This window comes from Xyrauchen texanus, chromosome 16 (assembly GCF_025860055.1).
Source record: "Xyrauchen texanus isolate HMW12.3.18 chromosome 16, RBS_HiC_50CHRs, whole genome shotgun sequence".
In the NCBI taxonomy this organism is placed as follows: Eukaryota; Metazoa; Chordata; class Actinopteri; order Cypriniformes; family Catostomidae; genus Xyrauchen; species Xyrauchen texanus.
Genome location: NC_068291.1, coordinates 26020056 through 26039585, shown reverse-complemented (window position 1 = coordinate 26039585; position 19530 = coordinate 26020056). Strand labels below are relative to the sequence as shown.

The window sequence follows — 19530 nt, the reverse complement described above, 5'->3', positions numbered from 1 at the left end:
ATGAATTTATGGACAGACCTTAAAAAAATCTAATTCAATATACGGTTTACCCGTTGACTATTTTAATATGAATAAATTAACAGTATTAAAGGTGTGTGTTTTTGAAGTTACATATTACTTGCAATGAAAGGGCTAGCTAAGAGGAATACTGAAAAAAAAGAAGAAAAAAATGTTTGGGCCCCGCAAAGTTTTAATTTGGAAAATGTTGGCCCTTCCAATAAAGTGGCCGAAGAGCCCTGCCATAAGGAAATATAAAAAAACATCAAAAACGGGTTATTATGAAACAGTTGAACAGTGCTCCCCCTGGTGGTGTATAAAGGACGCCACTGGAGCAGCACGTACACGTAACCTGCATGTGTTTGTGTGGGGTGGAGGAGAGGCGACTACTCAAAGTCTGAGCAAGCACCACCGCCTATCTACCTAGAAACGCCTACGCTGGAACAGCAAGACCGTATATATGTAGGTACACTCCAGTTTCCTGTTTTGCTGTAATATGGATGTTTTTACAGGCAGACACTGTTTTATTTTCCCCACATGTGTGCAGTGTTTTCCAGGATTTCCGCGAGCTTTTCGTGCAGATGGTCCGGTGCAAATGTAGCACGTCATTAAAATGGCGCCAAAAGATTAAGTTCATAAGCAGCAGACGCTTCCCTAAATATACGTTTTCATACTTTTGGTCTCTTTTATCGATTCCTCTGAGCTTTCGGTATGGTTTGCTAATATGTTTTGTAGTTAATTTTAATCAAGCTGCTATCCTTGTGTGTGTGCGCGCGTGCGCCTGTTTAAAGCGTCAAATCGCACGTTAGGTGCTCGCCTCCTGGCCTGACAGCTTGTTATTTAACCTAAACGTCGTCTTTTAAGAAGCAAACGACGCCAAACAGATGCCCGTGTCTTGCAGTTATAGACGATGTGCGAAGTATGAATACGTTTAGGGGACGATCTAGTGCTATTGGTAATTCCGTTCCGCGCGTGTCACGGTCTGGGCTGGTCCGGACTCCGTTCTGCTTTGATGATGTCAAAAATAACGGTTGTAAAATATTGCAGTCATTTGTATGGAGTTAGAAATTGAACCCATGTTCGTTTACTTGTGCAATAGATATTAGTTTTCTAGCAAAAACACTTGAAAACATTCTTGATACATTAGGACGTGATGTTCAATATCAGTGTCATTCAAGATAGTGTAGCAGCGATGTTTGTATATTATAAATGTACAGTTGTGTAGAAATAAATACGAATAGTTTTGGTTTCAATTTTAAGCCGGCATTCGAATGGACAGCCATGCGACTTCAAGGGGCGTGGCTTGTCAGCAGCGTCACATGAAGAGTTTGCGTTGCTTGAGATGTTGTTTACGTGGTGCTGTAACTGAAATGCGTGTTCAGTTGTGTTTAATCTGTGTCACATAAGGAACCTATACTGGTCAAAACAAGCCTAAAACAGGCAGTCTGTAAAACAAAAAATATAAAGTGTTTATTTCTCAGTGAAACTGGGCGGTCAGTTTTGTGTTTCTTTTCACAGGACAAGAGTAAACTAAATCTGTTAGGCTATACCTCAGATTAAAAAACACTGCAAAGTGTAACTACGGTTAGTGTGTATAGGGAATTGTAAATTACACTTGATAAACTTCAGACTGTATTCAGTAGGTAGATCACACGGTATCATCATTATTGTCATAATTAAATGCTGGAGAGTGTCTTTCCTCTGCTTGATCAAACATCACCAGCTAACAGTTTATGGCTGATTTCTATGTTTATGTTTAAGGAGGATTTTAAAGGGGAAGGGGAAAAAGTGTTTATACCAAAAAGAAAACAAAATCTAGGTTTAAAGAATGGATCAACTTTTTCAACTTTTAGTGTTTATTAAATTATTTATTCATAATTACTGTAAGAGTTGAACATGTTTCATTTGCCAGAATGTCTCCCTCACCCAGACATTTGAACTGGTCTCAATAATTTATCAAAACCACATACATTTTTCATTGAACTTTCTTTCCTATTAACTTTTTAATTAATTTGGTATATATGTACAATCTGTATTTATTCATAATGATCAGGGATGCAAAATCATGAGAGGTGAAAAAGTCATGGCAAGTTTTCTGTTTTTTTTTTTTTATACACAACTTTTTTCTTAAATGATTAAGGTTTAAGTACAGTTCACCAGTGGGAGTGGTAATTTTTTCAGCTTCAATACAAAACGGAACAACATGCAGGACATCCTGGATAATGTAGTACAGTTTGCATTTGCAACCTTGCAAACCAGGATATTTCTATGACACCAGCAATGATGTGCAAATGGTATCAGTATTGGCAGCAATTCTTGCTCCCACCAAATGATGAATTTGAACACATTTTAATATTAACTAATTTTAGCTAACTTAGCTAATGTGATTTCTGTGTGGCTCTTATTCTCAGGTCCTTGGATAATGAGAGCATCTTCACAGCTGGAAGGCATAAATTCAACTAATGTTGTTTCCCTTTTTTTTGTTTTTTTTTAAAATGGCGATTAATGCATGTTCTTCCGTGGCCGTGGAGATGAAGCAGCTGTTTGCTGTAGCTGACCATTTAAATAAAGAATAAAAATAAATAAATGGCTAAATAAACATCAGTATTACTGTTTACTGTCAGTCAAATGCTGACTATTTACTACATCTAGATGTAGAGCATGGGATTAATATCAAAAATTACTTTTTTAGTTTATCATCAATATTGTTTTATCTCCCAGCCCTAATGTCACCTTTAACAATTCAATGTAATGTAAAGTAAATGTAACAAAGTAAAATTGTGTTGATACGACAAAGCAATCAAAAGTTATATAATTACTAAAATTATTTATCTTGGTGTCAAAATATCTCCAAACAAATAAAACATAACAATTGTACAAAACTAATGATGATAAAAGAAAGGCTCACTCTCTCCAAAGCATGGAGGCATGAGTAACCATAACTCATTCAGTTCCATTCTGTGTCATTTGAGCCATCACTGAGTCTGTCATGTCGTTAGAGCCTTCTCCTGGTGTCCATATGTAATTTGGGTGAACGATCCTCTGCCCATATTTGGATGACTTCCTCCTCCGTTTGCAGCGATCTAAATCCTAATACGATTGGTTTATAATTCCAGGATTCTGTACAGCCTACTACATAATTTCCATGGAAGTCATATGATCCAGGAAATCTAACGTGTTTTTAGCCAGATTGCACATTATGTGCTGTGTGCACTGTGCAGGAAATGCTCCATCCTAGAGTGAATACAAATAAATAAAAATATTTAAAAATCCTTTAAAACAACATGCATTCACCAGAATCAGCATATAAGATATTCAGACTTGCTTTTAGAGAATAGATCTTGAATATAAGTATATTTTGTCTTTACTGTGCTTGCAGAAGTATTACAAAGTGACAAAATACATGTGTATACAAAATACACTTACTGTATATTTAAGATACACTCTTAAATCAAGTCTAAATATCATATGTTGCGTCTCAAGTAAATGTATCTTGTTAAGGATTTTTAGAAATTTTTAAATGGAAAACAAGACAAGAACACTTGATAACAACAGGATTTTTTGCAGTGAATTTCTTTACTGAAACGTAATAAAGTATTGTTTCCTTTTAATTCAGTAAATGTAATTTAGAGGTATTTTTAAAAGATGATTTTGTCCTCTGTTGTTAGTAAGCATGTTTAATACAACCTTTTAAGTCCGGCACAAGCTGAATAATCAGTTAAGAGCTAATGGTTAATCGTTGCAGTAATCATTCTAATAATCATTCTAATAATCGTTAGATTAATCGATTATCAAAATAATCGTTAGTTGCACCCCATTGTGTGCTGTGTGCACATTGTGCTTGGTGTGGATTATCTAATGACCTATGCATCTGATTATGTTGTGTGTGAGCTCGTTTTAAAGATAATTGCCTGCTCTATGTAATGGTGTGTGACATTTGATGTTTCTTTTATTTTTTAATAAAGTTATAAGTGAAAACACGGCATATAAGCAACTCCTGTTTACATGTGACATGTATGTCAAAGACAAATACTTGGCTATTACTCGCTATATTTTTGTCTGCGAGTAAAACAAATAGGCTGGTTGTATTCTGCTCTTTGACAGCTTTCCAACAACATATGATACATGACTATTGATCAGTTTGACGTTTTTACTGATCAGAATAATATGTACAGTCCAAAATTATTAATAAATTATACAAACAGAACACTTCTGATTTGTCTGCAAATTTCAAAGCACTTGTTCAGTTTTGGTCAAAATGCCTACATGCATTGTAAAGTGCAGTTTCTATGCTTTAAAACGATACCTATTTTGTGTTGGTCAAGACTGGTTATTCATTTTTTTTTTATCATTAATTGTTTTCTCTGCAGTCTGCCAGCATTACATTTACAACCCTAAAATGCTTGGCTAATTTATCCCCTCCAGAATTCATTTGTGGGTCATGAATGATAGTATACAAGAAGCATATCTTATATAACACTACTTGTAATGTTTTATGTAACTTTTAATGATAGTTTCAGACCAGAATAAATGAACCTTGGTCTGCTATGCTACACAGTCTCTGTTGGCTACAGTCTGTCAAGTTCTGGCAGACTGAAGCGAAAGCACAGTAAGCTGTGCTGGATCAGTTTTCAGGAATATTTTGCTAAAGTTTGATCAACCTCTGCAGATTTCTGGGTCACTTGAACTCCAAGGCAGCTGATGATGAAGCGAATCCGCGTCCCGAGCACCAGTGATGACTCCGACAATGGAAGTAAGTAGACCCAATGTTCTCTAGTACCAACTTGTCCAGAGAAAATTCTTAGCCACTGGTAAAATTTAAAGGTGAAGTTTTTCTTGCCACTAACGGCAACAAACAGAATTGTAAAATCAGTGACAATTTGGTTACAAGTTTAAAAAGCTCCTTCTGTCTGAAATTGCTCTGAAAACACATGCCATTTGTTGAGCTAATATTTTAGTAAACAACAACAATGCAATTCCATTTGGTGCTGGTAGTGGCACAGAAATTATACACCTCATCTTTAGGTGCCTGCTATTAATGAAAATGTTCAGGCCTTGTTTAAAAATAAAAGCATACCCCAACAAATTCCAGTGGAAAGCTGTTCATCTTTAAAGTGGATCTAATATAACTTATTCATAGTAGGACCAAATTTGATTTTTGGCATGATGATGAGTTTGAGGAATATAATTTGAGTTTTTTTTTTGTCTACTTAATTTTTTGTGTAGTTTGATGTAAGTGTATAAGAAATGTCATTATTTTGAATGTCTGTGTTTAATTTTGTTAATTGCTAGAGAAAACAGTAGCATGAGTGTGTGTTTCTATCTTTCTGAGGTAACTCCACATCCTGGTCTCAGCACTCCAACTGTAAACACAGGAAACAGAATGGGAAGAGACCGTCGGAGGTATAGTCCATTCCCCTGCCATATACAGTACACACAGAACTGTCACACAGTACTGCCACACATACAACCCTAAAAGACTAAGATTAAATGCTTTAAATATTTGTTTTTCTTTAGGACTTTCTCTTACCCACACAGTTTTGATGCTTTTTCCTCCCAGGTGTTTAGGACAGACCTGATCACCGCTATGAAGCTGCATGACACACACCAGCTGAATCCTGAAGATTATTATGAGTTAGCCGATTCCTGGAGGCAGGAGTGGGAGAAAGGGGTTCAGGTCCCCGTTAGTCCCGAATCCATTCCACAATCTACTGTGCGGTATGGAGATAAAACATCTTTTAAAGTGGAGTGTATAATTTCTGCCTCAGTTAAGGTTCCTCAAACACTACCCCCATTTGCCATTTTTCAGAGATAGTTCCGCCCCAGACTCATGACATTGGTTGAGCTAACGTTACAATGTGTGGATACTCTGGCAAGCAGAGCAATGTTTTGATAGAGCCACAGTGTACACTTTTTGGGGAAATCAATCATGCATTAGGGGTGGGTAAAAATATAGATTTTTCGATGCATCACAATCTTCATTTTGAACGATTTTGCTTCTTAAATCCCAAGATTGATCATTTACTCTATGCAGCAACCCTCTACCTTGACGAGAATTTGCTCTCATTTGCAACCAAATTTCGTGTTATGCAACTAAAATGTATATATATTTAGCAACTGGCTGGTAAATGTTCAGATCTCACTCACCAGTAATTTGGTAGTATAGTGGTGGAGTATTCAGCAGCGAGAATCCTTCACTGCATGTTGAGAGTAAACATTGTTCCATGTAATGTGTGTCCAAAGTTAAGATCCACTCAACCCATTTGTCATTGAATAATGTCTCTCTTAATACCCTTTATGTTCTTTACAGTAAGTTGTGTAAAAAAAGAAGACATTTAAATCTAATAATTTATGGTACAAAGGAGATGAAGCCATTCGAGTCCCTCTTGTTAACATGTGCTCATGTACAGATGCTCTACAGAAATGCCTGATTTCCTTAAAGAGACAGTACCGGTTTTAGCACGTGTTCAACAAATCAATTTAAAAGCATGGATTTGTAATGTGACCAAAATAAAATTCATATTTTCATAATGTACTTAATAATTCCTTATATTTATATAGCGCTTGAATCTCCTCAACCACCACCTAGTTAGAAGGTCCCCTGTATAATTGACAACATTCACTAGGAGAGAATTGCTTTTATTTGTAAGCAAAAGGGACATTATAACTAAAAAATACCCATATGAATCGAATCGGGAAATCTGTATCAATATACAGTCCTACTATGAATGGTTTACTTTAAGTTGTCTCCGCATATAAAACTGGGATAGGAGAAAGTACAGGCGGTCTTGAGATGATGTTAAAGGCTTTATTGCAGTGTAGTATTGACAAAGTACATGATGGGCCTTGGGTTCAGCGGAGTCTGACTGAACCATAAGGATTCTAATACCTAAACTTTTAACTAGTTGGTAAAATAGCATGCCGCCCATCATGTAAATGAGGCTGTGATCTTCATGTAATTAAAGAATAATAATTGCACGGCCTGGCTTACCGAAGGTGTTCCAGGTGTGAGCACCCAAATGGTGGGGTGATACCAATTGTTTAAACAAATGTCTGACTTTATTTGAGATTGATCTCGGTGTCCTGCTGATGTTCGCATGCTATAATTATTTAAAGTCACACAGGGTGTTATCACCCAGATGTTACTTTGACAAAGTTGAATCTGTTACTGTGATAATTAAGTCTTTTTGAGGGAATGTGGTTTCTCGAAAAAAATCTGGTCAAGTTTGACACACCATTTTAGGGCAGAATACTGTAATTTCTGACATATACTAATCACCTTTAAAAACTGTCAAAAATATTCTTATTTAAGTGTTGCTCTGTTTATTTGTCTTTTCTACAGCACTGTAGCTGAGAAATGTCCTGCTGCTTTGTTCATTAGACCAAAGAAGCTTGTTCGCTTATCTGAGTCATCAGTGCTGGGATATGTTGGTATTCAAACGCTAGCTGATGGCATGTGTCGATATGACCTGAATGAGGAGGACGTAGCTTGGCTGCAGACCACTAATGAGCAGTTTAGTATGATGGGTGAGCAAATGAAAAACAATCTGGATTTTTCTTTGACTCATAATGCACTCAAAAAGACCCATTTCTTGTACATTGTGCAAGCTAGTAGAAACATGTCACATAAAAGCAAACGGGTTTGACTGTAGGCGTGCAACCCCTGGATGAGCTGACAATGGAGCGGGTCATGGAGGAGTTTGAACGGCGTTGCTATGACAACATGAACCACGCTATGGAGACTGAGGAGGGGCTTGGCATAGAGTATGACGAGGACGTGGTGTGTGATGTATGTCAGTCACCTGACGGCGAGGATGGCAATGAGATGGTGTTCTGTGACAAGTGCAACATATGTGTGCACCAGGTGTGTGTGTGTGTGTACCTGATATTTGACAGCATTTGAATGCATGTGTATTGCATGACTATAAATCCATGTATCTCCCCACAGGCGTGTTATGGTATACTGAAGGTACCTGAAGGCAGCTGGCTTTGCCGTACATGTGCACTGGGAATCTTTCCCAAATGCCATCTGTGCCCTAAGAAGGGCGGAGCCATGAAACCCACCCGCAGCGGCACCAAGTGGATCCACGTCAGCTGTGCCCTCTGGATACCAGAAGTAAGGATTGATCACAGCACCGAGTGTATCTTGTCAAAAAGCATTAAAGGAGACACAATTTCACCTGCTCAAATTAAGACCGGATTATAAAGTAATTTTTTCTCAGTGTGCTAAAGGGATAGTTCACCCAAAAATGAAAATTCAGGTATCATTTATTCATCCTTGATGTTAGGCAGAATGATCGACTCGGTCGTCTTTTTCATTGTATGGAAAAAAGGCCCAATGCAATTTAATTGAAACTGAACTTGACATTCATTATGTGTTCCATGGACGAAAGAACATCATACAGGTTTGGAACCACATGAGGGTGAGTAAATGAACATTTTCATTTTTGGGTGAACTATCCCTTTAGTTAATTTCTCAGAAGAGTAATTATATGAATTCCTACTGGTCTTTGTTGTTGTCTCTTTCTCTAGGTAAGCATTGGTAACCCTGAGAAGATGGAGCCAATCACTAATGTGTCTCATATACCTAGCAACAGATGGGCTCTCATTTGCTGTCTGTGTAAAGAGAAAACAGGAGCTTGTATACAGGTATACAGCTCTGATATTTATCTCTTATTCTGTTATAAATACAGATACCTTTGATTTCATAGGTGACAAAGTGCATTTTAGACCAGAAGTATAGCTTTTAGACCGGAATATTTTCTCATTGTTTAACAAATTGAGCCCTGTAGAATACACTCATAATACAAGTTAAATGCAGAATCTGAAAAAGGTTCTGGACTTTAATGTTAACTATCTAGGCATTAAGTGAGCCACAATTCCAAATGTAGCCTTATATCTGGTTTAAAAGTTGCATTTTGTGAATTTATCAGTAATTGTGCACAGAATGCATTTAATTTAGTCCCTCTTCTGCTTTTTAATTCCAAAATCCTTCCCTTCCTAAACTCCCCTTTTTCTTTCAACAAGTGTACTGCCAAAAGTTGCAGAGTGGCTTTCCATGTGACGTGTGGACTGCATTGTGGCTTGAAGATGAACACAATCCTAACAGAGGCTGATGAAGTCAAGTTCAAGTCCTTTTGTCCCAAGCACTCTGGCATGGACTGGAATGAGGAAGAGGGGGATGAGGAGAAACCAGTGACAGAGGAGAGATGTAGAAATCTTGGAGTAGATTTCTCTCCTTCCTCTGAGCCGCGACCCACATGTAACACTGAAGAGAAGAGACTCAGCGAGCGCAAGCTTCGAGTCCAGCAGCTTGAAGATGAATTCTATCGCTTTGTCGCCGCTGACGAAGTTGCAGAGCACTTACAGTTGCCCCTGGAGATGGTGGACTTCCTGTTCCAATATTGGAAGTTGAAAAGGAAGGTAAACTTTAACAAGCCACTCATCATGCCAAAGAAAGAGGAAGAAGACAGCCTTGCCCGGCGGGAACAGGAAGTACTGTTGCGTCGGCTCTGCCTCTTTACTCATTTACGACAAGATCTTGAGCGGGTAGGTAGCAATGAAACTGAGCTCTCCTATTGCCACTTTATCTTGGTTCAACATGAAGTTGACAGTCAGGCCTCACCTCCAAAATGGGGTAGATCAATGTGAGAGGAGACCGCAGCAGCTGACAGCTCAGAACCGTTAGACAGGAGGAATAAACCAGCCAAACCCTGGCCTCAATGACTTCAAATAAAATGTATTGCAGACTTTGTATAATTTCAAAGTTCTTGAAAAGCTCCACCATCCTATCAACAAATGGGTTGGAACTGAAACTTGCTATCTCTATATCATACTTTTTCCCAGTGAACAAGCAACTAGTCAACCAACGAGTAAACCAAAATAAATCAGAATATTGTCAATTTCATTTAATATTGGGTGTGAATAAGTCTCATTTCTAATTTTTATAAAGAACTTTCTTCCATTGCAGAAACTCAAAATCTGCACTCTAGTATTCTTTGAAATACCAGGTAATAAGAATAGATATCAATAGTAAAGGTATTTGAACAGAAAGGAAGCCTCGGTCGCTCTTTTACAGGTGGATTTAATCCAAACTAACATGAGATGTGTGTTTTTTGCGTAATTAGCATACTGCCAAATGTTTTGGCACTAGACCTTATTCAGAATAGATGGCAAATTTAATTAGATGTTAACAAAAGCAAGGCACTTTGGGATAGAGGTATAATCTGTTGGATATGGTGTACTATGTTAAAGGGATGAAAATTCTCCCATCATTTTCTCAACCTCATGCCATCACATATATGTATGACTTTCTTCTGCTAAACACAAGCACATTTTTTTAGAAGAATTTCTGAACTCTGTTGGCCCATACAATGCAAGTGAGTAATAGTCAGAACTTTGTATCACCTTGGAAACTTCCAAGCCATGCTCTAAAACCATTTAGAGCACACTAGCAACCAAAAACCATCGACTTCCGTTCAAAATTGTATATATGGCATCTCCGGATCAGAATGTCATAGAGACTTCAGGATTGCCTCATTACACTCAGGCCAGCAAGCAACCTTTATAGTATCATCCTGGCAACCATACAGGCTTACCCAGCAATTGTATTGCAAAGCCCATATCTCTGTACCACGATCTTGTAGAGATTTCCGGGTTTGCTCATTTGACTTGGACTTGCAAGGAGCCTTTTGAGTATCACCCTGGTAACTGCCTAGCAACCAAGTAATAAAACCAATATCTTTGCACCAGAACATTGTTGAGACTTAGTCTAGCAGGGAGCCTGTTGAGTATCTCCCTGGTAACTGCCTAGAAAAGTACAAAGGCAGCATAAATGCAAACCATAAGACTCCAGTGGTTAAATCCAAATCTGCAGAAGGGATATGATAGGTGTGGGTGAGAAACCAATCAATGTTCTTTTTATTTTTTATTAATCTCCACTTTTACTTTCACATTCTTCTTTGTTCATATCGCCACCACCTGGGCAGAGAGGAGAATTTATAGTAAAAAAATGACTTCAATATTGATCTGTTTCTCACCCACACCTATCATATCCCTTCTGCAGATTTGGATTTAACCACTGCAGTCTTATGTATTACTTTTATGCTGCCTTTATGCAGACCTTAAAAGTTCTGGCCACCATTCACTTGCATTGTAAGGACCTACAGAGCTGAAATATTCGTCTAAAAAATCTTTGTGTTCAGCAGAAGAAAGAAAGTCATACACATCTGGCATGAGGTTGAGTAAATGAGGGAATTTTAATTTTTGGGTGAACTGTTTCTTTCACGTCCTATGTCATGCCTAATGTTCACAACACTTGTTTTCTGTGTTTTGTAAAGACCCATTTACAATTGTCTCCAAAATCTACATAGTATAGCGGTAGTATATAATTTACTTGTCATATTGAACGGACCGTTCTCAGACCCTTTCATTAGCTTCAACTTAATGGGACATGTCCCATGATTGAGGCCTTTTGTCCTTAGGGATTTATAATTAAGCTTCAGGTGACGAGAACATGGTGTATGTGCAATTCATGTGTGATACACCATGTCTTCAGTTTAAGGAAACTCTTCTATTTAACTCCATACTTAAAGAACTGATTCAGTTTTTTTTTCTTCTTCTTTTTTTGGGTACATTTAGAGAAAAGTAGAGTGTGTCATTAATGTGTCTCATCCACGTATGTTTGTGTTTAGGTACGTAACTTGACATACATGGTCAGCCGTCGAGAGAGGATAAAACGAACCATGTGCCGAGTGCAGGAGCAGATCTTTCATCATCATATCAGGCTGCTTGAGCAGGGACTCGTTGCTGGTGAGTATTTATACAGTGCATTCAGAAGTATTCATCCCCTTAATTTTTCTCACATTTTATGTTGCAGCCTTATGCTAAAATGCTTTTATTATTATTTAATTTTTTCACATCAATCTACACTCCATACTCTATAATGACAAAGCAAAAACCAGATTTTTGATAACTGCAAATTTATTAAAAAGAAAAAACTGATATCACATTGGCACAAGTATTCAGACCCTTAAATTAGTAATTGGTTTAAGCAACTTTGGCAGCGATTACAGCCTCAAGTATTTTTGGGTATGATGTGATATTTTGCACACCTGGATTTGGGGATTATCTGCGATTCTTCTCTGAGGATCCTCTCAAGCTCTTTCAGGTTGGATGGGAACCGTTGGTGGACAGCCATTTTCAGGTCTCTCCAGAGATGTTATATTGGATTCAAGTCCGGGCTCTAGACATTCAGAGTTGTGCCTAAGCCACTGGTGTGTTATCTTGGCTGTGTGCTTGGGGTCATTGTCCTGTTGAAAGGTGAACCGTCAGCCCGGTCTGAGGTCCTGAGCGCTCTGGACCATGTTTTCATAAAGGATATTTCTGTATTTTGCTGCATTCAGCTTTCCTTCAACCCTGACCAGTACCCCAGTCCCTCCTGCTGAAAAACACTCCCACTGCATGATGCTACTACCACCATGCTTCAATGTCGGGGTGGTATTGCACAGGTTTCTCACAGTCTGAGAGTCCGTTATGTGCTTTTGTTGCGGGCTTTCATGTGTCTTGCACTGAGAAGAGGCTTCTATCTTGCCACTCTGCCCCAAAGCCCAGATGGTTGTCCTAAATGTTTCTCCCATCTCCACACATGTTCTCTGGAGCTCAAACAGAGTGACCATCAGGTTCTTTGTCCACCTTTCTTACCAAAAACCTTTTCCCCTGATTACTCAATTTGGCCATGCTCCCAGATCTAGGAAGAGTCCTGGTTGTTCCAAACTTCCATTTAAGAATTATAGAGGCCACTGTGCTATTGGGAACCTTCTGTGCAGCAGAAAGTTTTGGTAGCCTTCCCCAGATCTGTGCCTCAACACAATCCTGTCTCTGAGCTCTGCATGCAGTTCCTTGGACCTCATGACTTGTTTTTATGCTCCTATGCATTTTCAGCTGTGAGACCTTATATAGATGGGTGTGTGCCTTTCAAAATCATGTCCAATTAATTTAATTTGTTGCAGGGGGACTCCAATCAAAGTGTAGAAACATCTCAAAGATGATCCAGAGAAATGGGATGCACCTGAGCTAATTTTTAAGTGTTATTGCAAAGGGTCTGAATACTTATGTTAATGTAATATTTCAGTTTTGTTTTCTTTTTAATACATTTGGAAATTTGTCTCAATTCTGGGTTTTGCTTTGTCATTATGGGGTATGGAGTGTACATTGATGTGGAAAAAAATGTAAGCATTTTAGCACGAGGTTGCAACATAACAAATTGTGAAAAAAAATGAAGGGTTCTGAATATTTTATGAATGCGCTGTATGCCTTTTGTTGGGCTGTCAGTTTAAGTAATTGAGTGTGATAAGGAATTTCCTACCAGCAGAGTAATTCAGGCTTAAGATACCAACTTACAATCACACTTACAGTGAGCAGGCAGCAGAAAATGATACTCCGTACAGCAGGACGCATCTTTGCGTTCAAATTTAGCTGGACGGAGCAGCTGGATAGATTGTGTAACTTGACACAACATCCTAAAAGTGCAGCTTTTATGGCATTAGATGCTGAAAATTGAGAAGTTGAGGCAACCAATGTGAGCCACTACAAAAGCATTTATCTCAGGGGTTCTCGCTTCTGTGGCATGAGATCTAATTTTTCATAACGCCATTATAGTATGATCTACCATGAATTATAGGCAGTGTTGTCACAATAACAAAACTAATACTAACTATCTTAAATGGGTAAACTTTAAGTTCAAGGAATTATTCAAATCAAGGAATCAAATAAAAAATTAAAATATTTTTTTTTTGAAAACAGTGCTTAAAGTTTCTAACAGCTGCATCAACTATTCAAGTAAAAATTCAGAAATTGAAAGGGTAATTAAATGTAACATAAAACTTCATAGATTACAAGTCTTCACTGGATGATTATAATACATTAATATTTTTTAAAACTATTAAAGTTATCCAGCCAAGAGCAATTCATAATTTTTTGATAAATATTAACAACATGGAACCTAGTAGGTCTCTCAGGCTGCATTTACACTGCAAGTCCTAATGCACAGATCTGATATTTTGATACCAATTTGCTTTTTTGCCATAGTGTTTACATTTACTTTAGACACAACTGTTTCTATTAATACCTTGCCAAGTGTATTTTACCATCACACAGGCATGTATCCACATTGCTGTGAGCGCACTAAAGCAGGCACACAGAAAGAAGCCACCGGGGGGGGCAGTTTCTGAAACATAGGATGGCAGGTGAAGAGTAATTTCTATTCATGAGAGAAGCTACACCTGATTGGTCAGAGAAACAATAACCCAACCCTACTGCTATGCAATCAGGTAGAGATATCCTCACAAATATGAATGACTGTTCCAGTAGCTCAACTGGTAGAGCATAGCACTAGCAACGCCGAGATCATTGGTTCGATTCCGCACAGTGATACAATTTATACATTGATGCACTGCAAGTCGTTTTTGATAGGTCTTCCAAATGCGTAAATGTAAATCTTCCCCTGCAATCCTTCGTTTTGGAAATCAGTGTGCGGAAGAGCTGAAATGAGGAAGTAAAAAGTGATCTTTAAGATTCTCATTATGTTGTTTCTTTCTCTACTCCCTTTAACTTTTGATCTGTTAACGAGGTCGAGTAGTTGTCTTGCGATCGACGTAATGAGCACCCCTGGTCTATTTGATGCATTCAGAAAGTATTCAGACCCCTTCATTTTTTCCCCACATGTTGTTGTAGCAGATTTATGCTAAAATGCTTTAAATGTATCTTTTTTTTTTTTTTTTTTCTCTCAACACCTCAATCTACAATCCATACCAAATAATGACAAGGCAAAACCTAGATTTTTGATAACTTTGCAAATTCATTAAAAAGAAAAACTGTTCTTCAGCCAGGTCTCCTAAGCAACCAAATTGGCCCGGACTCTAGGGAGGGTATAGTCACATGGGGTAACCTCCTCATGGTTGCTATAATGTGGTTCGTTCTTGGTGGGACACATGGCAAGTTGTGTGTAGATGCCGCGGAGAATAGCGTAAAGCCTCCACACGCACTATGTCTCCGCGGTAACTCACTCAACAAGTCACGTGATAAGATGCATGGATTGAAGGTCTCCGTGGAAGCAACAGATTCGTCCCTCTCCACCCAGTTTGAGGCAAGTCACTATGCCACCATGAGGACTTGGAGCACATTGGGAATTGGGCATTCCAAATTGGGGAGAAAACATTTTTATATAAAATTGACATAAGTATTCAGACCCTTAACTAAAGTCTTTTTAGGTATGATGCAACAACCTTTGCACACCTGGATTTGGAGATTTTCTGCCATTCTTCTCTGCATATCCTCTCAAGCTCTCAGTTTGGATGGGGACCATCGATGGACAGCCATTTTCAGGTCTCCCCAGAGATGTTATCGTCCGGGGTTTGGCTGGGCCACTCAAGGACATTCACAGGGTTGTCCCTAAGCCATTCGTGTTACCTTGGCTGTGTACTTGGGGTCATTGTCCTGTTAGAAGTTGAACCTTTGGCCCAGTCTGAGGTCCTGAGTACTCTGTACCAGGTTTTCATTAAGGATATTTCTGTATTTTGCTGCGTTTAGATTTCCTTCTACCATGACTAGTCCCAGTCACTGGAAAAACACCCGCACTGCATGATGCTACCACCACCATGCTTCACCGTCGGGATGGTATTATGTAGTTGATGAGCGGTGCCTGATTTCCTCCAGACATGTTGCTTGGAATGGATGTTAAACAGTTCAACCTTTGTTTCATCAGACCAGAAAATATTGTTTCTCACAGTCTTCGAGTCCTTTTAGGTGCTTTTTTTGCAAATTCCAAGCATGTCTTTTCCAGGAGAGGCTTCCATCAGGCCACTCTGCCTTAAAGCCCAGATGAGTGGAGTGTTGCAGTGATGGTTGTCCTTTATGCAAGTTTCTCCCATCTCCAACCATGTTCCTTATATAGATGGGTGTGTGCCTTTCCGAATCATGTCCAATCAATTGAATTAGCCACTGGTGGATTCCAGTCAAAGTGTAGAAACTCCTTAAAAATTATCCAGTGAAACTGGATGCACCTGAGCTCAATTTCAAGTGTCATAGCAAAGGGTTTGAATATTTATGTCAGTGTGATATTTCAATTTTTATATTTTAATACATTTGCAAAGTTATAAACAAATCTTTTTTTGGTTTTTGCTTTGTCATTATGGGGTATGGAATTGATGTTAAAAACTAATTTAAAGCATTTTATCATAAGGCTGCATCATAACAAAATGAGAAAAAAATGAAGGGGTCTGAATACTTTCTGAATGCACTGTATATTTGATTTGGAAAGGCACACACCTGTCACATCTGAATATGCATATCAGAGCAAAAACCATTCAATGAGGTCACAGTTTCTTGTGTGCCACAATAATGTAAAATATTTGAATAATCTGAATTTATATTTATTAAACATATTTAGAATGTTAAAATAATAAAATGTTTATTGAATAATTTACATATTCAGTTGTCTTTTTGTGGGTTTCTTTGCAAATATTGATATGTGATTTAATCAGCACATTATTTGATTAAACAAATGTATCAATTGACAGCTCTAAAATAGATTTTTATTTTTTCACAAGGTGACCATCTGATTTTCTCTGTTTTCCCCTTACTTTCTACCTCTCGGTCACAACATCAGGTATATCCTCAACTAGACATTTGGAGAAGGCTATGTTTTACTTTCGCACAGCACCTCCCGTGCCTCCATCCCCCCAACCTTTGAAAGGTCACTGTGGGCAAAACAGTGCTCTAAGCTCCACTGTTCAGAATCACGAGAAGGGGAGCAACCATTACAGAGCTTCAAAGAATATAGGAGCAGACAAGCCTGCAAAGATGCCCAGACCGGAGAGCTTGGTCATGGAGAACAGCTTCAGTTCTGAGGAGGTTATTGATTCAGGTTCTAGAGGGTGTAAGCTCCAGAGAAATCAGGCCACAGCAGCTTCATCTACAGTGAAACGTTATGAGAGTAGGCTGAGAGGAAGTGTGGTCATTGAGTCTCATAGAGAAGATGATGAGACCGAACACCCCCTAGAGGACAGGAAGAGGAGGAGGAGGAGGAGGAGGAGGAGCAGCAGCAGCAAGCTCTGGGAACAGGTGTCAGTGAAAGACAAACTAAAACGGTCAAAGTGTATGGATGATAGCGTGAAGAATAAGATGGAGGAAAACAGCATGGATAACAGATTGCTGATGTCTCTCAACAAAACTACTGGCACTGCTACTATTGGTGTCAATACGCCAACCACATATAATGGATCACTAAGAAAGACAAGCCAACATCAGGGAAAACAGGTGCCATCTGGAACAACCAGGAGGCATCTGAATAACTGGGGTAGTTTCAGGATTCCCAAAAGGAGTGAGAGAACAACAGGGGATAAAGATGGGCAGGAAGGAAGTGATATGGCAGACCAAAATTCTTCCCTAATAAAAACCTATAATACAAATCCTACTTCCTCCTCCTCTCCAATCAGGACCCGGCTGCGTACAGGAAGTGAGAACCGAAGCCATATGGAAGAATCTGATCTTGGCCAATCAGAGCAGGGCAAGAGGTGTCACGCCCAAAGACTTCGAAGTCATGATTCAATGACTAGACGTTACGGTTCCAATGTAATTCAACGTGGAGTTCTTGCATCATGAAACTTAAATTCGACATGTATTCTATGTGTACAAATATTCTGTGTATATATAAATATTATTTTCTTGTGTTAATTGTCTCTTCAGTGAAATCAGCAACTGGTGGAATAATATTTATTTTTCTATTCTGTCATTTTTTTTTTTTTTTTTTTTTTTTGCTGTTGCTGAAACAAATATTTGTGTACGTAAAACCATTTTATTTTCTATTGTTACTATTCTTCAGCTTTAGTGTGCAGTGCATACATGGAAAGGTTTCAAAGAACAAACGATTGACTCATAAGAGGTGAAAAATCTTCAGCTTCATAATTTCTTAATTATGAGTCCAACCCTTTAAATCAGGTTAAATAAACTGGCACATATTTTTATTAATTATTGACCACTTTTGAGGTCATCCTAATGTTACCAGCGTGAAACTGAGCCAGTTAGGTCAACTTCATTCTCATAGAGTTACAGAATTACAAGGAAGAACTAAGCACTTAAAATGATCTGACCACAAAAGTCTAATCAGTGTCCAAAATGTATGAAAGCTTGCTTTAATTTATTTCTCTGTATTCTGTTAACTTAAAAGGCCATTGTGTGTTGCGTATGCAATGTGTGCCATATTTATGGCACCTTTTCCTTCTCAGGTAAAATCTGCTTATGTTTGTATGTACTTTATTTCATAGTGCCATGTTTTTGTTGTTGTTTTTTCCTCTTTCATACAAACTGAGTGTGGCCATATATACATAAACTCTCTTTGCTCTTGAAATAATTCCTTTCCAGAAAGAAAAACAAAAAACAAACTTCTTTCAGTCAACCATATTCGTCAGCAATAGATTGACACAGGCAGACAAATCCACACTCAGTATGAATTCTGAAATTAAGATGTACATCATTTTGCAGCTCTGATCAGGTAGGGTTTTCACAATCATTTACTTACAGTATCCGTTACCTTGTATTCACTTTTGCACTTGATATTAAACAATAACATAAGACACTATCATTGTTCTAATGAAGACACTGTTGCATTGAAAGGATTCATATTCTTGACATGGCTGCCTTGGAGTAGTACTAAAATAATGTGTTTTTGAATATTTTCTTTATAGTTGTAAATGTCTTTTTCAGGCAAATTGTGAGTTGATCTTGAGAAAAATGTATCTTGTGCCTGAGTGTTTCTGTTGAGGTGTTCTAGAACATTAGCCAGCAAGATTGGTATAATTGTTCTGGAAGTATTTCTACATGTTAATATAATAGAGCGCTGCTGTAGTTTTCTTTTCTTTTTTTTTATTCTTATGCAATACTTTAGTTTTGTTGCAGATTGTGAATAAACATCCTTGAGGTTACCTTTTGAGATGTCTGGATCTCTTTAGAGGAATGCTGAACTTGAATAAAACAACTTTTACTGGAATCAGAATTTCAGTGTTTTTTTCATGGTAAAAAAATATAATATTTGAATGTGTTCACAGACAACAGTGAAACTTATGAGAGACTGCTTTATAAAGAGTGCCAGTGTTGGGTGTTATCCTATTACAAAGTAATTGTTTACTGTAATCTAATTACTGTTTTTTAAAAAATAGTGTAATGGATCACATTTTAAATTATTGTAACAGACTACAGTTACTGACTTTAAATTAATTTAAATTTAAAGTACATTATATATTTCAAATATATTATTTATGTTGAATACAATAATTATGACCCTGTAATGAGTCATTGTGAAGGAGAAATGTGATGTGCTGAGTGTATGACTTGTGTGCATCAAAGAACAAGAAATATAGACATTATTTTGAATTTGTTGTTTTATAAAGTAATATAAAAGTAAAGTAATTAGTAATGTGGTTACTTTTTCAATTAAGTAATTAGTAAATAAATCTGATTAAAATTTTAGATGAAAAT

General features: G+C 37.8%; 1 protein-coding gene across 3 annotated transcripts; it reads left to right on the top strand.

Moving 5' to 3' along the window:
- Positions 1-334: 334 nt before the first annotated feature.
- On the top strand, positions 335-17667 carry LOC127657032 (protein Jade-1-like). 3 transcript variants are annotated; one of them, XR_007972233.1, is made up of 12 exons: positions 335-459; positions 4667-4750; positions 5330-5400; positions 5558-5715; positions 7340-7524; positions 7650-7861; positions 7946-8113; positions 8530-8646; positions 9025-9546; positions 11691-11808; positions 14155-14327; positions 16664-16810. XR_007972233.1 is itself a non-coding variant. In XM_052145669.1 (11 exons), exons 2-11 carry the CDS (start codon positions 4699-4701, stop codon positions 17656-17658), a joined length of 2598 nt encoding a protein of 865 aa, XP_052001629.1. In that variant the 5' UTR covers positions 335-459; positions 4667-4698; the 3' UTR covers positions 17659-17667. The 3 variants fall into 3 exon arrangements, 1 of the variants encoding a protein (XP_052001629.1); XR_007972234.1 differs by having other exon boundaries at positions 16605-16718; XM_052145669.1 differs by lacking the exon at positions 14155-14327 and having other exon boundaries at positions 16664-17667.
- The last annotated feature ends 1863 nt before the right edge of the window (positions 17668-19530 follow it).